At 36.7% G+C, this 16,448-nt stretch overlaps 1 protein-coding gene across 9 annotated transcripts in view; it reads right to left on the bottom strand.

The window, feature by feature from the left end:
- PTPN13 (protein tyrosine phosphatase non-receptor type 13) overlaps positions 1-16,448 on the bottom strand; it is a 221,784-nt gene that overhangs the window by 92,479 nt on the left and 112,857 nt on the right. For all 9 annotated transcript variants that reach the window (XM_061420713.1, XM_061420709.1, XM_061420714.1 and 6 more), the window contains 3 exons: positions 10,813-10,908; positions 9,451-9,544; positions 1,937-2,156 (listed from right to left, as the gene is read on the bottom strand). In XM_061420713.1, the coding sequence (XP_061276697.1) occupies positions 1,937-2,156; positions 9,451-9,544; positions 10,813-10,908 (410 nt within the window). The remainder of the gene's footprint in view (positions 1-1,936; positions 2,157-9,450; positions 9,545-10,812; positions 10,909-16,448) is intronic.

The following is a 16,448-nucleotide window of genomic DNA, read 5'->3' as shown; positions in this document are numbered from 1 at the left end:
GGTTCTTCAATGATCAGTAGTTCAAATTCTTTAGTCACTGATGTAGTCTGTTGAAAAAAGTATGCTTTTTTTTTTTTTTTTTAAAATAGCCAGATAGCATTGCCTAAAAGGAAACACAAGTTTTTAGTGAGATGACACGTAACAGTGGTATACAATAAAGGTACAGAATATCATTTATGACTCCTTAATGTAACAAAATTCTGTATTAGTTCTCTGAAACTATGATTTAGGAAAAGATGTGTATATGTGTGTGCCCCTTTTGCTTTATGTGTGCCTTTAATTATTGGAAACCCATGCTATCCTGACTACTGCTTAATTTTGACAAATGTATTATTTATAATGATAAATTGATGAAGTCTTATGGAATTTCTTCCTTTTGGCTTAAAATAAATTGAGTTATATTTTATTGAAATCTAATAACTTTAAAACCGGAATCTGTCTTATAAATTACAACTTAATTCCACATTTTAAAAATTGGCACAGTGAGACACAAAATGGTTTAAAAATATGCATAAAGACATCATATTAGAAATGAAATTATTAGAAATTGAATCCAAGTCTCTTAATTTGTAGTTCAGTGTAATTTTCACCATGCAACACTTTTCTTCTTAGAAAATTAGGAGGAAAATTTTGAATTCTGTCAATTTCAGGGTATATAAATTTGCTTTTAAGAAGACTGTTTGAAATAAGCAACAAAACCCAAAACGGAATAAGATAATATACTTTCTTAGCATAGGACTAGAAAGAAAAAAAAAATTGCTTTAGATTTTATCACTTTTACTATTATTTACTTTGCTTTTGAAGAATTATTCGTAAAGCAATAGTACAATGAGATATTGCCTCATCTATCAAATTGGTGATGATAAAAAAAAAGAATGACACAATGAGAGTCAGTAAGAAAATGGTGAAACAGTCATGATCAGAGGAAACATAAACTGAAATTTTTAAAGTGCAATTTGACAAGGTATAAAAATGTCTAAAAAGGTGTTTGCCTTTGACTTGGCTATTCTACTTGGAGGAAGCTATCTGCAAAGGTTTAGCTATCAGGATGTTCATAGTAACTACAAATTAGAAGGATTTTAAATGTCCAATATCTGGAAAATGATTAAATAAATTATGGTACATGGTAAGTTCACATAGTAGAGTACCTCACAGCCCTTAACAATAATATTATAAAAGTTGTAAAATGTTCATGATATTTTATATGAGAAAAGACTATGTTCATTTTGAGCTTATGTTTTTAAAAATACAGAGGATATATGATGAAAGAAAAATAAACCAACTAAACACATAAAAGAAAACTCCCCCACAGATAACAAGATTTGTTCTTTCTTACTTTTTAATACAAGGATATGATACTTGGAGCTAATGCAGCCATCTTTTAACTATAAAGAGAATTACTGCCAAAATTCTGAGAATGGCAGAGCAGAAAGATGGAATGTACTTGATAGAATTCTTGAGCTTCTGAACCAACCTTGAACTCTCTATCTCTGATCTTCTTGGTTTGTGGGATAATAAATATTAAAAGGTAATCCACCACAATACTGAATAAAGCCAGTTGACTTAAGGATCACAAATATACTTTTAAAAATATACAGTTAAGATATTGTAAATCCATCTCATGTTATTGTAAAAATGAAACCATGAAAAGAGCTAAATATTTTAATGTCAACCAACAAGATATATTTTTTTTTTTTTTTATCGCTCAGAGCTTTTGTGTAATAAAGTTTTATTAAAGTATAAAGGAGATAGAGAAAGCTTCTGACATAGGCATCAGAAGAGGGTAGAAAGAGTACCCCAACCAACAAGGTATTTAACATCAAAGGAAACTTAAATATGAGATTCAGAATTATACAATTTTTTAAAGTACTTTGCATAACATTTCCCTATGAGACCAAGTTTAGATGCAGTTACAACTTACTGAGAATCAACTTACTCTTAGTTTCCTTTGGGTCATGGCTGTTTCTAGAGCTATTTCTCTTAAGGGATCCCTGGTGATATCAAGCATGGAAGCTTTGATGGTGTCCCCTGGATACAGGCTCAATCGAGACTGTCTAAGGGCCATTCTGGCTTGCAGCTGCATCATTTCTTCTTCTTGCCGTTTTAGCATGATCTCTTGATTAATTAAGTTGCCTTCAAGAGGTGTTTCATATTGTCTGCCATATAGAAAAGTGAAAAGTGGATTGAGAAAAAAACATATTAAGTCTAATCAAGAAAAAAATATCATGTTAAGCAAGGTATTAAGAACTTAGACAAATTTTATTTTTTCATTTCAAAAGAACCTTTGAAGTAACTCCTCAGTCCTATTTTTAATGTTTTAATATACTGTGATGTCTCATTTTCAGTGGGTAGATATATGTCCTCTACCTCTTCTCTGAAATAGCTCAACATCTGAAACTGTTCCCGCTGTGGTTCTCTCAGATTGGGGCTGTTTTATCCTCATAATCCTGCACCAGTGGGCTTGGACATGAGACAGAGATTTCCTTGGACTTCTATTTCAGCTTTCAGATCATTACTGACTCCTCCTCCAAGAGTCTCCAGCTTCCTTGAATTGAAAGTGTTAGGTGCTCAGTCGCATCTGACTCTGACTGTAGCCTGCCAGGCTCTTCTGTCTATGGGATTTCCCAGGCAAGAATACTGGAGTGGGCTGCCATTTCCTTCTCCAGTGGATCTCCAGGCATCAAACCCAGGTCTCTTCCCTTTCCTTGAAATATGAGCTATGAAATCAAACCATTCACTGATCTGCTTTGCTCTAGATTTCATTCTGTTGGCCAACTCTTCTTTATGCATTACAGACTTAAGTGCCTGACGCAGTCTTCTCTAACACCACTGCTATCATCACTCATGGTGGTGTTAACAGAGATTGGGGAGTCTTACAACACCCTGGCTTCCTCCATCTCAGCCAGAATTCTGCTCCCATGGCAAGTCATGTTGGCTATACCAATAACTGTGCAGCCTCTAGAATGTCCTATTTCTATCTTCCAAAACCCTCTCCATCTTATCTCCTTGTTTTTTTCTAGCTCACTTCTTCTAACACCCTCCATCAAACCATTCATTGACTCTATCAGGAATTTTAGTTCACCGATTGGACCACTTCCTCTCTGTTAAAACTTACACTTTAAAAAATTTTTTACTTCCCATAAATGTGATATATTAATGCTTTAGAAATCTTGACTTAGAGTGTTTACACTTTTAATGTCATGTTAACTAATGGATTACTTTATGATCTGAAATTAGAAATGTTTATCTTCTAGACCACACTGCTTTATCATGTATTGGTATTACAAGTATTATGGTTCAGGGTACAACACAGTCTTCAGTAATTCATCTGATAGACATCATTCCACTTATGTCATAAAACCAGTTAGTACTGGATAGGCCAAAAAGTTAGAGTTTTTCCATAAGATGTTAAATTTTCTATACCTGTTATACATTAATTCTATTAACCCCCTCTAGCCCTCACATTGCTTGAGTTGTACAGCCCATCATGAAAATCATTTCTTGGCATACGACCTGAACTCTCACGAAACTGCAGAACCATGCTGACTGACCTCACTGGGTTCTCAGTGCTTCATGGTGATTCATTTTCTTAGAGAACTATTTCATATTTTTTTCCTTTTCTTTTTTTATCAAAGTTCTTTCAAAACTTCCTCCCTCATTCTCTCTCAACTGATGATTTCCCTTCAATTTTTTTGGTGAAATAAGAAGCAAACAGGAAACAACTTCCTTATCCTTCTACCACCAGACTTTCCAGATCGATGTTCTAATCTTTTCTGGTACAATGGATAGATCTCCTGCACACTTACATAGGCCTCAAGCCTCTATTGTACATGGGGTTCCAACCCTCTTCCCTATCCAGAGACTTCGCTCCTGCAGTTACCCTCTCACACGCATCATCCACCTTGTCCACTAGGTTATTCATGTCATACAAACATGCTGTACCATTTTCTACTTAGAACAAAAAAACTCTTCTTTGGTTCCATATCCCCTTTTAGATTCTATTTCGTTTTTCTGCTGTCTTTTAGAGTAAGTTTCTTCAAAACTGTCTTTTAAATTTTATCTCCACTTCATCTTCCACTTCTTCTTGGACTCAGACCCATAGTTTGAGTCCTTAACAGTTCCCAAAACCAGTCACAGAAAAGACTGCCTTCAGTGTAATCAAAGACAAAGGATAATTCTTAGTTTGCATCTTACTTGACCTCCAAGCACCTTATAGCATAGTTATTCAGTCATTAAACATCTGACTTCTGGGGCTTCCCTGCTGGCTCAGTGGTTAAGAATCCTCCTGCCAGTGCAGGAGACATGGGTTCTATTCCTGATGCAGGAAGATCTCACATACTATGGGGCCCCTAATCTCATGAGCCACAACTACTGAAACCCAAGCACCCAAGAGCCTGTGCTGTGCAACAAGAGAAGCCACTGCAATGAGAAGCCTGTGTACCACCACTAGAGAGCAGCCGCCTCCCCTCCAACCACTGCTGCAACTAGAGAGAAGCATGCACAGCCACGAAGACTCAGCACAGCCAAAAATAAATATTCACTGGCTCCTCCTTAGTCTTTTTTTCTGGATCTTCCTTCATTTCTAATTTCTTAATGTTAGACGGAGCGCTGAAGAATTGATGCTTTCAAATTGCATTGCTGGAGAAGAATCTTTAGAGTTCCTTACCAAGAAGATCAAACCAGTCAATCCTAAAGGAAATCAACCCTGAGTATTCATTGTAAGGACGGGTGTTGAAGCTGAAGCTTCAAAACACTGGCCACCTGATCTGAACAGCTGACTCAATGGAAAAGACCCTGATGCTGGGCAAGACTGAGAGCACGAGGAGAAGGGGGCAACAGAGGATGAGATGGTTGGATGGCATCACTGACTCAATGGACATGAGTTTGAGCAAACTCTGGGAGATGGTAAAGAACAAAGAAGCCTGGTGTGCTACAGTCCATGGGGTCACAAAGAATCAGACACAACTTAGCGACTGAACAATAACAACTTTAGACCACAATAGTGCTCAGACCTCCAGATTTTTCTAGTCTCCATATACAGGTCACACTTATCTGATCTCATGTAGTCACATGGCCTCAATTACCTTGTATTTCCATAACTCCAGGCTCTCCCTTGAATTCTGATTCTACTTACCTGCTTAGGTGAGTGTTCGACTTGGATGTGTATATGCATCTTTAGCCTAAGATGTCTAAAACCAAACTCTTGATACTTGTTACTTATGTGCAACCTTCTCTCAATCATTCACTGGTTGCTTAGGACACAATCTGGAGTCATTCTTCATTCCTTACAAATCCAACATCTGAATGAGCAGCAAATCCTTAAGGGCATAACATTGAAGAAATCTATTTCCAACTCTTCTCTATTACTAACAAACTAGTCTGTGCTGTATGCATCTCAAATGGAGCACTGTAATCACCTCCAAACCAGTCTTTTACTTCTGTAATCTGTTTTTCACAGAACAGATCAGAGTAATCCCATTAAAATGTAAATATGATCATAGCTCTCTATGTCTCAACCATCCAATGGATTCCCATTATACTCAAAATAGTTAATCCTAATCCTAACCCTAACCCTTAGGAGATGCCTCCTCTGACCAGCCTACCTAAGTGAACTCGAACTTGGACATCATACCCTTGCAGTCTCTATCTCTTTAGCGTGGTTTATTTTTCTTCCAAGTACCATCACATTTTGATGGTGCATTACTTTCTTTTTTTTTAGTGGTTTACCGAATATCTCTCAGCCCTATCACATCTCTAGAGGGAATTTTTTGGTCTTGTTCATGATCTCATTTCCTGTACATAGAAGTACCCTCTACAAGGTGAGTGAGCGAGTGAGTGAAGTTGCTCAATCGTGTCCGACTCTTTGCGACCCTGTGGACTGCAGCCTACCAGGCTCCTCCATCCATGGGATTCTCCAGACAAGAATACTGGAGTGGGTTGCCATTTCCTTCTCCAGGGGATCTTCCCGATCCAGGGATCAAAGCCGGGTCTCGCGCATTGGAAGCAGACGCTTTAACCTCTGAGTCACCAGGGAAGACACTATTGAGCCAGTGATTGAACATGATTTTATGGCTCGCTCTCACTTAACGGGGGTCAAGGAAAACGATAAAACTTTGAATCTATACATTTTAACCCACACCTGTCATTTTCATCAAATATATTAGCCTTCTTGTTCAAATTCTTTTCTACCAGAGCAACAAACAGATAACAAAAGTGACTGATCATCATTTTGTGTCCCATCACAGTATCTGATTGCAACGTTTGAGAGGCAAAACAAAAACGAACAAAATATAGACAAAACACACGCAAACAAACAAGAAACTCACAAAACCTAGATGATTTAGGAACGGATAAACAAGTTCTTTCAAGACAAAAAAAGGTTACATCATTAAAGATACGCATAGAAGCAGTAGGAATTGTACTATGTAAAACTGTACTTCAAAAGTTAACACAGAAAAAAAATTTAGAGATGCTCTTCGGAAAATAGCTTTGAATGTCTTTTTTTGGTCACTGAAAGACACTTTTGATAGTTCAAAATCCAAAATTACTCAGTTTGATGGATCTGACTCATAACTTCCTGTTAATCTCCTCCCACCCACTATGATATAAATCAATAGCACTGTGTGGATCTCTTTTTCCATTTCATTCTAGATAAAGGAATGGAAATTTTTATAAAGAATTATGTAACATATCTAAATAGAGAACTATTTATAGATCTCACAAATACGTGACCTAAAGAACAAACAGAACCTCCTGATTATGTACTGACATGTTAAAGATATTTTCAGAAGACTTTGTACACATACAGAAAACTCTGCAGTTGAATAAGAAATTTAGACAATACCTCAGTTAATGTGTTTTTCCTTGGACAGATGGAAACATCATCAAGATGGTTGGGAGCAATATCAACAACCTCAGATATGCAGATGATATCACTCCAATGGCAGAAAGCAAAGAGGAACTAAAGAGCCTCTTGATGAGGGTGAAAGAGGAGAGTGAAAAAGTTGCCTTAAAATTCAACATTCAAAAACTAAGATCATGGCATCCTATCCCATTACTTCATGGCAAACGGGAAAAGTGGAACAGTGACAGATTTTATTTTCTTGGGCTCCAAAATCACTGTGGATGGTGACTGCAGCCATGGAATTAAAAGACGCTTGCTCCTTAGAAGAAAAGCTATGACAAACCTAGACAGCGTATTAAAAAGCAGAGACATCACTTTGCCAACAAAGTCAAAGCTATGTTTTTCCAGTAGTCACGTGACAGTTGGATCATAAAGAAGGCTGAGTGCCAAAAAATTGATGCTTTTGAACCGTGGACCCTTGAGAGTCCCTTGGACTTCAAGGAGATCAAATCATTCGATCCTAAAGGAAATCAACCCTGAATATTCACTGGAAGCTGCATGTTGATGTGAAGAGCCAACTCAGTGGAAAAGACCCCGATGCTAAGAAAGACTGAGGACAGGAGGAGAAGGGGGCAGCTGAGGGTGAGATGGCTGGATGGCATCACCGACTGTATGGACATGAGTTCAAGTGAACTCTGGGAGACAGTGAAGGACAAGGAAGCCTGGTGTGCTTAAGTCCATGGGGTCTCAGAGAGTTGGACACAAGTTAGCGACTAACAACAATAACAGTCAACTTCTCCTTGAAAGAAATATTTCTGTTTCACCTATATCTAATGCAGATGCTATGAACATCAAGTTGTGTTTTTTAACATCTTAAAGTGTGAAATAAAAGCAGCTTATCACTAAATTATGATCTGATGAGCTAACACTTTAATGTTATTGTTTCCTAAAAAAAAACTGGAAACAGTCAAAACTAAGATTCTCTTATAATCCCTATGCTTTTGAGTTACCGTCTCAAGAAAACTGAAGTAAGTCTCACAAAATGATTTAACTTTGTTTGGAGGAATATGTTTTCTAAATAACTAGCAAACTGACTATAAAATCCATCAATTTTAACATATAATTCCAACAATTCTTCCATTGCTCTCTATTCCTTCTTTTGATTAAGCTAAAAAGGCATCATATTAACTGTAAGCTTTCTCTAAATTACAGATATAGAGAGGAGTGACTTCCTCAATTCAACACAGACCTTAGTGCAATTCAACATTTGCTTCTTATTGCTGGTCATCTCCAAACAGTTTTGCTTCTTTAATAAAACTATCTACTATCAAGCATAGATCTATCTTTGTCTCTAATCTCTTTGGTCAAAATTACCAAAATAGGCTCATTGCAATTACTATTCCCACAATGGGGTTATAGTAATATACAGTGCTATTATGTGAAGATTATATCACTTTAGGCAAATGAACACTGATTAGAACTTTCCTCATAGAAAGTCTCACGGACATTTTAAAAAGGAACACGAGAAAAAGACATAAATTTCATAAAAACTGAAATATTACAGAATAATTTTAGTGCAATGTATGTAATTACTTGGAGTGTTAACCCTGGATAAACTGTCTGCTTTAATCACATGGGTAGGGTTACCTAGACTATTAACAGTTTATGGGTATGAAACATTTGCCTGCCAGAATTAATCAGCTAAGGGGCAGGTTTTTGTTAATTTCCAAATGATACTTTTGTATATAATGGTACCTAAATCAAATGAACTGAGATATCAAATTTAAAAGTATTACTATAGTTTGGTAGTAAATTCTGAAGCAACTTCTGATTCTCTAATATTACACTATGAATTTCAAATTAATGCTTAACTTTAACAATATGCTTCTGTTCATGTAAGGGATCTGTGCACACATGAAGAAGACACACATTAATATATTCAGTACTGAGTTGACACATTTCACTTCAAAGTAAATCAACCCACAGTTATAATACCACAAGAATAACTGCTAGGGTTAATCTTATAAGTATGCTGAGTGTCTCAGTATGAAAATGAACTCTAAACAGTCCAAACTGGGCTTAAAAAAAAGTTTAAGTACAAGATAGCTTCTTTTAATTCAGGAAGATGTAGTGAAAACTTAACTTTTTATATAATAGATTTCACATGATAGGTTACTTAGTAGTAATCTACTAATTATTCATTAAACAAATAGTACTGAAAGCCTACTTGTTGAGCCCATGTAACCTTTTGAAAAAAGCATTATTCTTTTAGAAATCAAAGTTTGTATCTTCTCATAGATGTTTAATGCTATACCTTTAGAACATCCATACTGTTAGTTATTTTATATTCATATCGGCAATTAAAAAAAATCAAGCACAAACTAAAATAATCAGGGCCAATTCTAATTTTAAAAGATTCCAATAACTCAAACAATTGTAACATCTTTTATATAATTGAATTTGCAAGAACTTAAAGAGGAGGGAAGAAAAGGAGAATGGAGAAAACAGAGGGAAGAGAATAATTAAAAAAATATTCTCCTTGATTCTAACGAAGAAAAAAACCACATGCAACTGGAAATATATTACCATTTTTTCATATTACATACCTTGGTCTCTGTGACTGGCCTTGACTTGGGGTTTCATCTACGCCTGGGAGACCACTGTTGGATTCAAATCTCTTTGAAGTTTCACTTTTTCTCACTAATTGTGAATGAAAAGGAATAGCACAAGTCATAAAAATATGAAATAATCTTATTTAAAACATAAGCACTCAGAAGACACATAAGATAATTTTTACAAATCATATTCACATAATCAAATTAATGATATAATGCCATTAAACTCTTCAGTGGCAGTCATTTTATTTTTGAAAACAATGAATTATGTTCTCTCATATTCTTGCCTGGAGAATCCCATGGACGGAGAAGCCTGGTAGGCTGCAGGCCATGGGGTCACAAAGAGTCGAACACAACTGAAGCGACTTAGCATTTGAAAATGACTATACTGCTGTTTGATGAAACTGCTATTAAGTTCCTATGGTGGTTTTAGTTACTAAATCATGTCTGGCTCCTGCGACCCCATGGACTATAGCCTGCCAGGCTCTTCTGTCCAAGGGATTCTCCAGGCAAGAATACTGGAGTGGGTTGCCATTTCCTTCTCCGGGGGATCTTCCTGATCAAGGAATTGAACCCGGATCTCCTGCACTGCAGGCCAACTCTTTACTAACTGAGCTATGAGGGAAGCCCTTACGTACCTATAACAGTGTTAAAATGAGTAATTGGAAGCTTTTTGTAATTAAAAATTTTTATATAGAATTATTCTTTTCACACCTTATATCTCAACACTACTGAAAGAACAAAAATCATAGCTTCTTTTTTTAATGTTTTTTTTTCAATTGTGGTAAAAGTCACATAATATAAAACGTACTATTCTTAACCATATTTAACTGTACAGCTGAGTGGCACTAAGTACATTCACATTGTTTTGCAACACTCACCATCATACATCGCCCAAATTTTTCACCTTCCTAAACTGAAACTCTGTCCCCATCAAGCACTTACTCCCCATTCCCCGCCCTGGCATCTACAAAAGAACTTTCTGACAGTATTAATTTGACTATTCTAGGTATCTGGTATACTGCTACTAAGTTGCTTCAGTCGTGTCCGACTCTGTGTGACCCCATAGAAGGCAGCCCACCAGGATCCCATCCCTGGAATTCTCCAGGCAAGAGTACTAGAGTGGGTTGCCCTTTCCTTCTCCAGTGCGTGAAAGTGTAAAGTGAAAGTGAAGTCGCTCAGTCGTGTCCGACTCTTTGAGACCCCATGGACTGCAGCCTACCAGTCTCCGCCATCCCTGGGATTTCCCAGGCAAGAGTACTGGAGTAGGGTGCCAAACAGCACAATCATGTGGAATCAAACAGCACAATCATGGTTTCTTACGAATGTTTTGCTTGTTCAGATGCTTCTTACCTTGCCTGAAATCCGATTCAGAGGAAATAATAGATGGACTTTCACTGGATGTACTAAAGAGATCACTGTGGTAAGTTTTGTATCTTTGAACTGGTTCTGAAAGGATTAAAACAAAAACATTAGAAAGCAATCTCATTAGCTGTTCCACAATCATATAAAGCACTACATTTATTCTTGTGAGACCAGAACATCTATTGCTTTAAATTTACTAATCACTGGATAGTCATTTAAAAATGTGACTACAATTTTGAGGTGGTTTGGCATCCTGGTTAGGGTCCTGGACTCTGAAACCATATTGCCTGGGTTTGAATCTCAGGTCTACTACTCACCAAGTGCATGATATGGGGATGGTATTTAACTTTCCTGTGACTCTTCTTCAATTGAAAAGAGGGTATAAGGGAAATGCACATCTCCTAAGGTTATTGTAGCACTAACCGAACTCATATGCAAAGCTCTCAGAACAGAGAAGATGCTATATAAACATCATTCTGTTTCAGGTGCTATTAGGGATAGAAAAATCCAGACACCCAGCCCCAAGCTCAAATAATTTAAAATGCAGAAGTACAACACTGCTATATTTAAAATGGGTAACCAACAAGGATGTACTGTGTAGCACAAGGAATTCTGCTCAACGGTATGTGGTAGCCTGGATGGGAAGACAGACTGGGGGAGAATGGATACATATAAATGTATGGCTGAGTCCCTTTGCTGTCTGCCTGAAACTATCACAATACTGTTAATCACCATTGTTAATTGGCTATACACCAATACAAGTTTTTTTTTTTTTTTTTAATGTAGAAATACAAAATACTCAAGATGGGACATTTAGTTCCACCAGAATGAGATCAGTAAGCACTGGGAGTGGGTGGGGGTCTGTGCAGGGTTGTGCGGTGTATGCTCTGTACGAGGAGGGAAGCACTCCACTGAAATCTAAATTCTACCTTCTCAATGTCTCTGCCTCAGCCCCTCATCTTCACACTTCTGTGATCACTAGCATAGATGATAATTCCATGATAAGTCTCATGCCTGGACTACTTTTAACTGTCCTAGATTCCCCTTTCTGCAGTCTTGCTTGTCTCATATTATAACGCACATTACAGAGAGTGAACTTTCCACGAACGAAAATCTGAGCACATTGCTGTATTTCTTAAACTTCTTCAAACTAGAGTTTTTAAGATATAGTTCAATGTCTCCTTAGTATTCAAAGCCTTTCATAAGTTGATCCACGACTACATTTACAGCAGTAGCTCTACATGCTGTGAATATATAGGTTCTAACTTGTTAGAATCATGAAAAGCATAGACCTCTCTCCTCCCGCAGCCCTCAAACACACGGGCACACAAATATTGACAGGGAACTTGAAAAACTCAATCTAGGTAGAACCCTTGTTTCAGGGCATCATCACCACCCAGTTCTCCAGATTTTCCACTCTTGCTACTGAATTTACAAATAACCAAAAGCATATAAACTTTGAAATTCCTTCCTCAGATACTCTTCCTGCTAGAATGCTCTTCCTCCTCTTTTCTTTTGAATCCTTTTTCTTTGTCCTTTAAGAGAAGACTTAAAGGAAAAAAACCTTTCCTGTTCACAAAAGCTTTCATGACCACCTAAAGACTGAGTTATACACCATTTCTGATACTTTCATATTGCCTTATGCTTATATAACTGTAACTCTTCACTGCCTTATAGTTCTTTCCCCACCTGTTTGTTTTCCTCTACCTAAATCACAAACTTAGGCAAAAAGGACTGTATCTTTTTCAGATGTACCTTTATTATCAAGCAAGCGTCTGATGCATAGCAAACACAAAATAAATATTTTCTGAGTGGATATGAATAAATGAATGAACAGAGGAATATAAGTGATACACAAAGGTCACTGATGATCTTTAAAGAGGACTATTTCCATTGCACAGACAGGTGAGGGGCCAAATCAGGCTGGAAGACAGGAAACTGAGAAAATGAGTAACACTGTTCTTTAAAGAAGTTCAAAGATTTGAGAAAGGAGAAAGATTTAAACAAAAACAAACTAAATGAGACTAAATGAGTTATTAGGGTCTTTTTGGCAGAGAGAAATGTTTGAGAATGTTTTTAAGCAGTGGATAAGACGACTGTAGATTGGAGGAGATTGCAAATGACGGAGGGGAATACAGATGGAAAAATGTGAAGGAAGAACAGGAGATGGGAAAAGACCCAACATACATAAGATGGCTAATGTAGGAGGAAGGAAGAACCTTTCCTTCTTAAGAGAAAGGAAACAAAGAAAGGAGTGAAAAAACAGAGGCAATTCTAAGAAACCTGTACTAGAAATATGCCTCATTCCTGGCAAGGAAAGTAAACCACTTCCCAAGAAGACTAAAGAAATTCTGCTGTGATAAGAATCAGCAAATACGCGTGAAAGCTATTATGTAGCAATGAGAGTTTAGATGAGGCTAGAAAGCATGAATTTTACTGAAGCCAATCAGAATGGTTGTGTGGCTTTTCCTAGGCACTAGAGAAAGCAGACCATGGGAAATACCCAAGGAGTGGTGTGGGATCCAAGGTAACAGATGATCAACGTATGTGAGGGCTTCTTTTTTACTTCTTTGTTAACTTGAGGGCAGGTATTTCACAAAATGAATTATTCCCTTGTGCTAGAAGGTATTTTAAGAGAGCTTATTAAAAATAAAAATAAAAAGAGATGAATGAATGAAATAATTAAATGGCACCACAGAGACTAGGCTTGTAGAATCAGAATGGAAATGATGGGCTGGAAAAATGGGAGGTCATGCTGAGGCAAAGGGTAGACGTCATGCCGGGAGGAGTAGGAGGATAAATGGCCATGGATTTGACGGACAGGATATTGTGTATTGTTCTTATAACAATGTTTACCTGGTGAAGCAGGTATAATATACGTGACTCCTACTTTGTCCAGCTTTGTATACAGTGAATGTAAGTGTCAAATAAAACTATAATTAAAAGAGCTCTGGAATTGAAAAGACAAATATTGACCAGCACTTAAAAAAAAAAGGATTCCATGCTACCACAGGAAGTGACATGGTAAAATAAAAAACAAAATAAAACAAATTCCTCTGGTATAAGAGGAACATGATTTGAAAGGATTATAGAAGATGTCAAATAATAGCTTTATCTAATACTACTTGAATTTAATGAACATAGTTAAATGATTATGTAAGAAGAATGTTATTTTCAAGGAGCAACAAAGAACTTTTTCTTTTGTTGTACAGAACTTCCATGGAAAAGTTTTGAGGGATTTTCCCAAGGTAACTTGACCAAATGCCAAACCTGGCATTGTAACCTATAGGACGGTAAAACCAACAAGGCCAAAGAGAAGACCCACAAGGATGGAGGCAATATAGTTTTACCTCACAAAGAAAAGCTGAAAGTTGCAATAAACCTATTCGGTAGACAGAGTAGAGAACCTCAGTCACGTGAATATATGCCATGCAACAACAATTTCATGAATTTACTGTTTCATAACTATTTCTGCAAAGTGGCTGTAAGAGAGTAAATTTTAATTTCAATTTCTGTTCTTTGGTGGTGCTTTATAATTGTTCTTACATTATTTCACAGGTCCACATTCCTTGTTTTCAGCTTGCCTATATTTTATTTCCTTTTTCCTCCTTGTTTCCTTTATTGACAACATTAGTAAACTTTTTTCAACCCTTGGATTCCTCTGTAAGACAAATTAATGTAACTTTGACAAACCCTCTTAAAAATATAACAATAAAGCATCTTCCCTAGATGAACTGTTGGTCTTTAAATGTTCTCAGTACCACACCTGGGGGAGGAAGGACATTGGTTTACAATGGTTTACCATTTTAGAGTAACTGGGCACAAGCACTCCAGAAACATGAACTGGATGACTAGCATGGCAGGAAAATTGAGGGTAGGAAGACCTTTTTATCCCTCTTCTAAATCAGGAGGGGTGTGATGACCTAGAGGGGTGGGGTGGTGGGAAAGGAAAGAGGCTCAAGAGAGAGGGCATACATATATAATTATGACTGATTTGCATTGTTGTATGGCAGAAATCAACAACATTGTAAAGCAAATTTCCTCCAATTAAAAAATAAATTACAAAAAAACATTAAACTCAGATTAAAAAAAAAAAACAGGAGTGGTATATCTATGTTAATTAAGTGGTAGGGATTTTTTGTGAGCTTCTTGTATTCTGGAATGTACCTTTAAAAAAGAATGTTGTTAGCCATGTTCCTTTCATGCAATGGCATGGCAGATCTAACGATATTACAGTTCCCAGGCAACATTTATTACTCAGTCATGCTTATAAGAAGGCTATAATCAGATTTCAGTTTTCAGTCAAAATTTACTACTCAGTTGTGCTTATGAGAAAGGTTAGCCTTACAAGCTTCCATTTCTGAATAGTAAATGTAACAGTTTCATGAATTATTAACAAATTACATTTCCTGTACCAAGATCATCTGCATTGGTGCATATGGAGTGGCATATTTTCCAGATCACCTGGAAAGAAACACTTCTTGACTTTCTGATGATCTACACAAAAGGCACCAAGCAGACACTGACTCTGGGCCTCCCTGGTGGCTCAGACGGTAAAGACTCTGTCCGCAGTGCGGCAGAGTATGGCTTCAGTCCCAGGTCAGAAGATCCTCTGGAGCAGGGAATAGCTACCCACTCCAGTAATCTTGCCTGGAGAATTCCATGGACAGAGGAACCTGGCAGGCTATAGTAGATGGGGTAGCAAAGAGTCGGACACGACTGAGCAACTAACACTAAAAGATACTAACTAGATAGATACAGGCTTTATTCCTCTGATCTCGTCAACAAAAGAAGGGTAATCTCTAATTTTCCACAAGATCCTAACATTATTAATAACTTCTTTTCAGAGGAACCAAACAACACAGATATGTTTTCTGTCTACACTTAAATGTATAATATTAGCATTTAGGTTTGGTCCAGATCCTAGGAATGTAGTATTACCAAGTGATTAAAAAAAACCCAAAAAACACAACTTTTTATTATGAAAACTCATCAGACATGAAGACAAGAGTACACAGTAAGTCCTCATATGTACTCATCTCCGAGCATCAACAAAATCTAATAACTGTTATTTTAATTACAAAGTTTTAGACTTTTTTTTTTTTTAAAAAAACGAGATGCTCCTAAGTATTTATAGACCATTACAAAGTTTTCTGAATGCCAAAGTTCTTAAGTCATGTGCAATGAACCTGTTAAGAATATTCAAATACCCATTTTATAAAATATACATGTAGTTACTTTCACGGTAGTGCTAAAACTGTAAGCAAAATTTTAAGCTGTCACCATTATAATTGGAGAACTGAATTTATTTGACTTGTAGGGTAAAATTAGATTCAGTATCTAATTTTTGGTCTGCAAACTTCTCAGCTAGTAAATATTTAAATGAAATCTACATTGCAGAAATCCATATACTAGAATTCCTTTAGGATCATGATTATTCCTCATTTCACTACATGATTTCCATCTCTGACTTCCTACAAGGACAGTTTTTAGACATGGAATTTGAGGTTGGAATTAAGAATCTTAATGTAGAAATAATAATGAGTGCAAAAGAAAACAATGGGAGAATAAAATTAGCCTGGATACAAGTCACCAAAAAAAGCAGCACCAAATTCAGTGTGTGC

Source organism: Bos javanicus, chromosome 6 (genome assembly GCF_032452875.1).
Source record: "Bos javanicus breed banteng chromosome 6, ARS-OSU_banteng_1.0, whole genome shotgun sequence".
Classification (NCBI taxonomy): domain Eukaryota; kingdom Metazoa; phylum Chordata; class Mammalia; order Artiodactyla; family Bovidae; genus Bos; species Bos javanicus.
The sequence above is the reverse complement of the archived record's forward strand: the minus strand, read 5'-3'. Positions and strand labels throughout refer to the sequence as shown.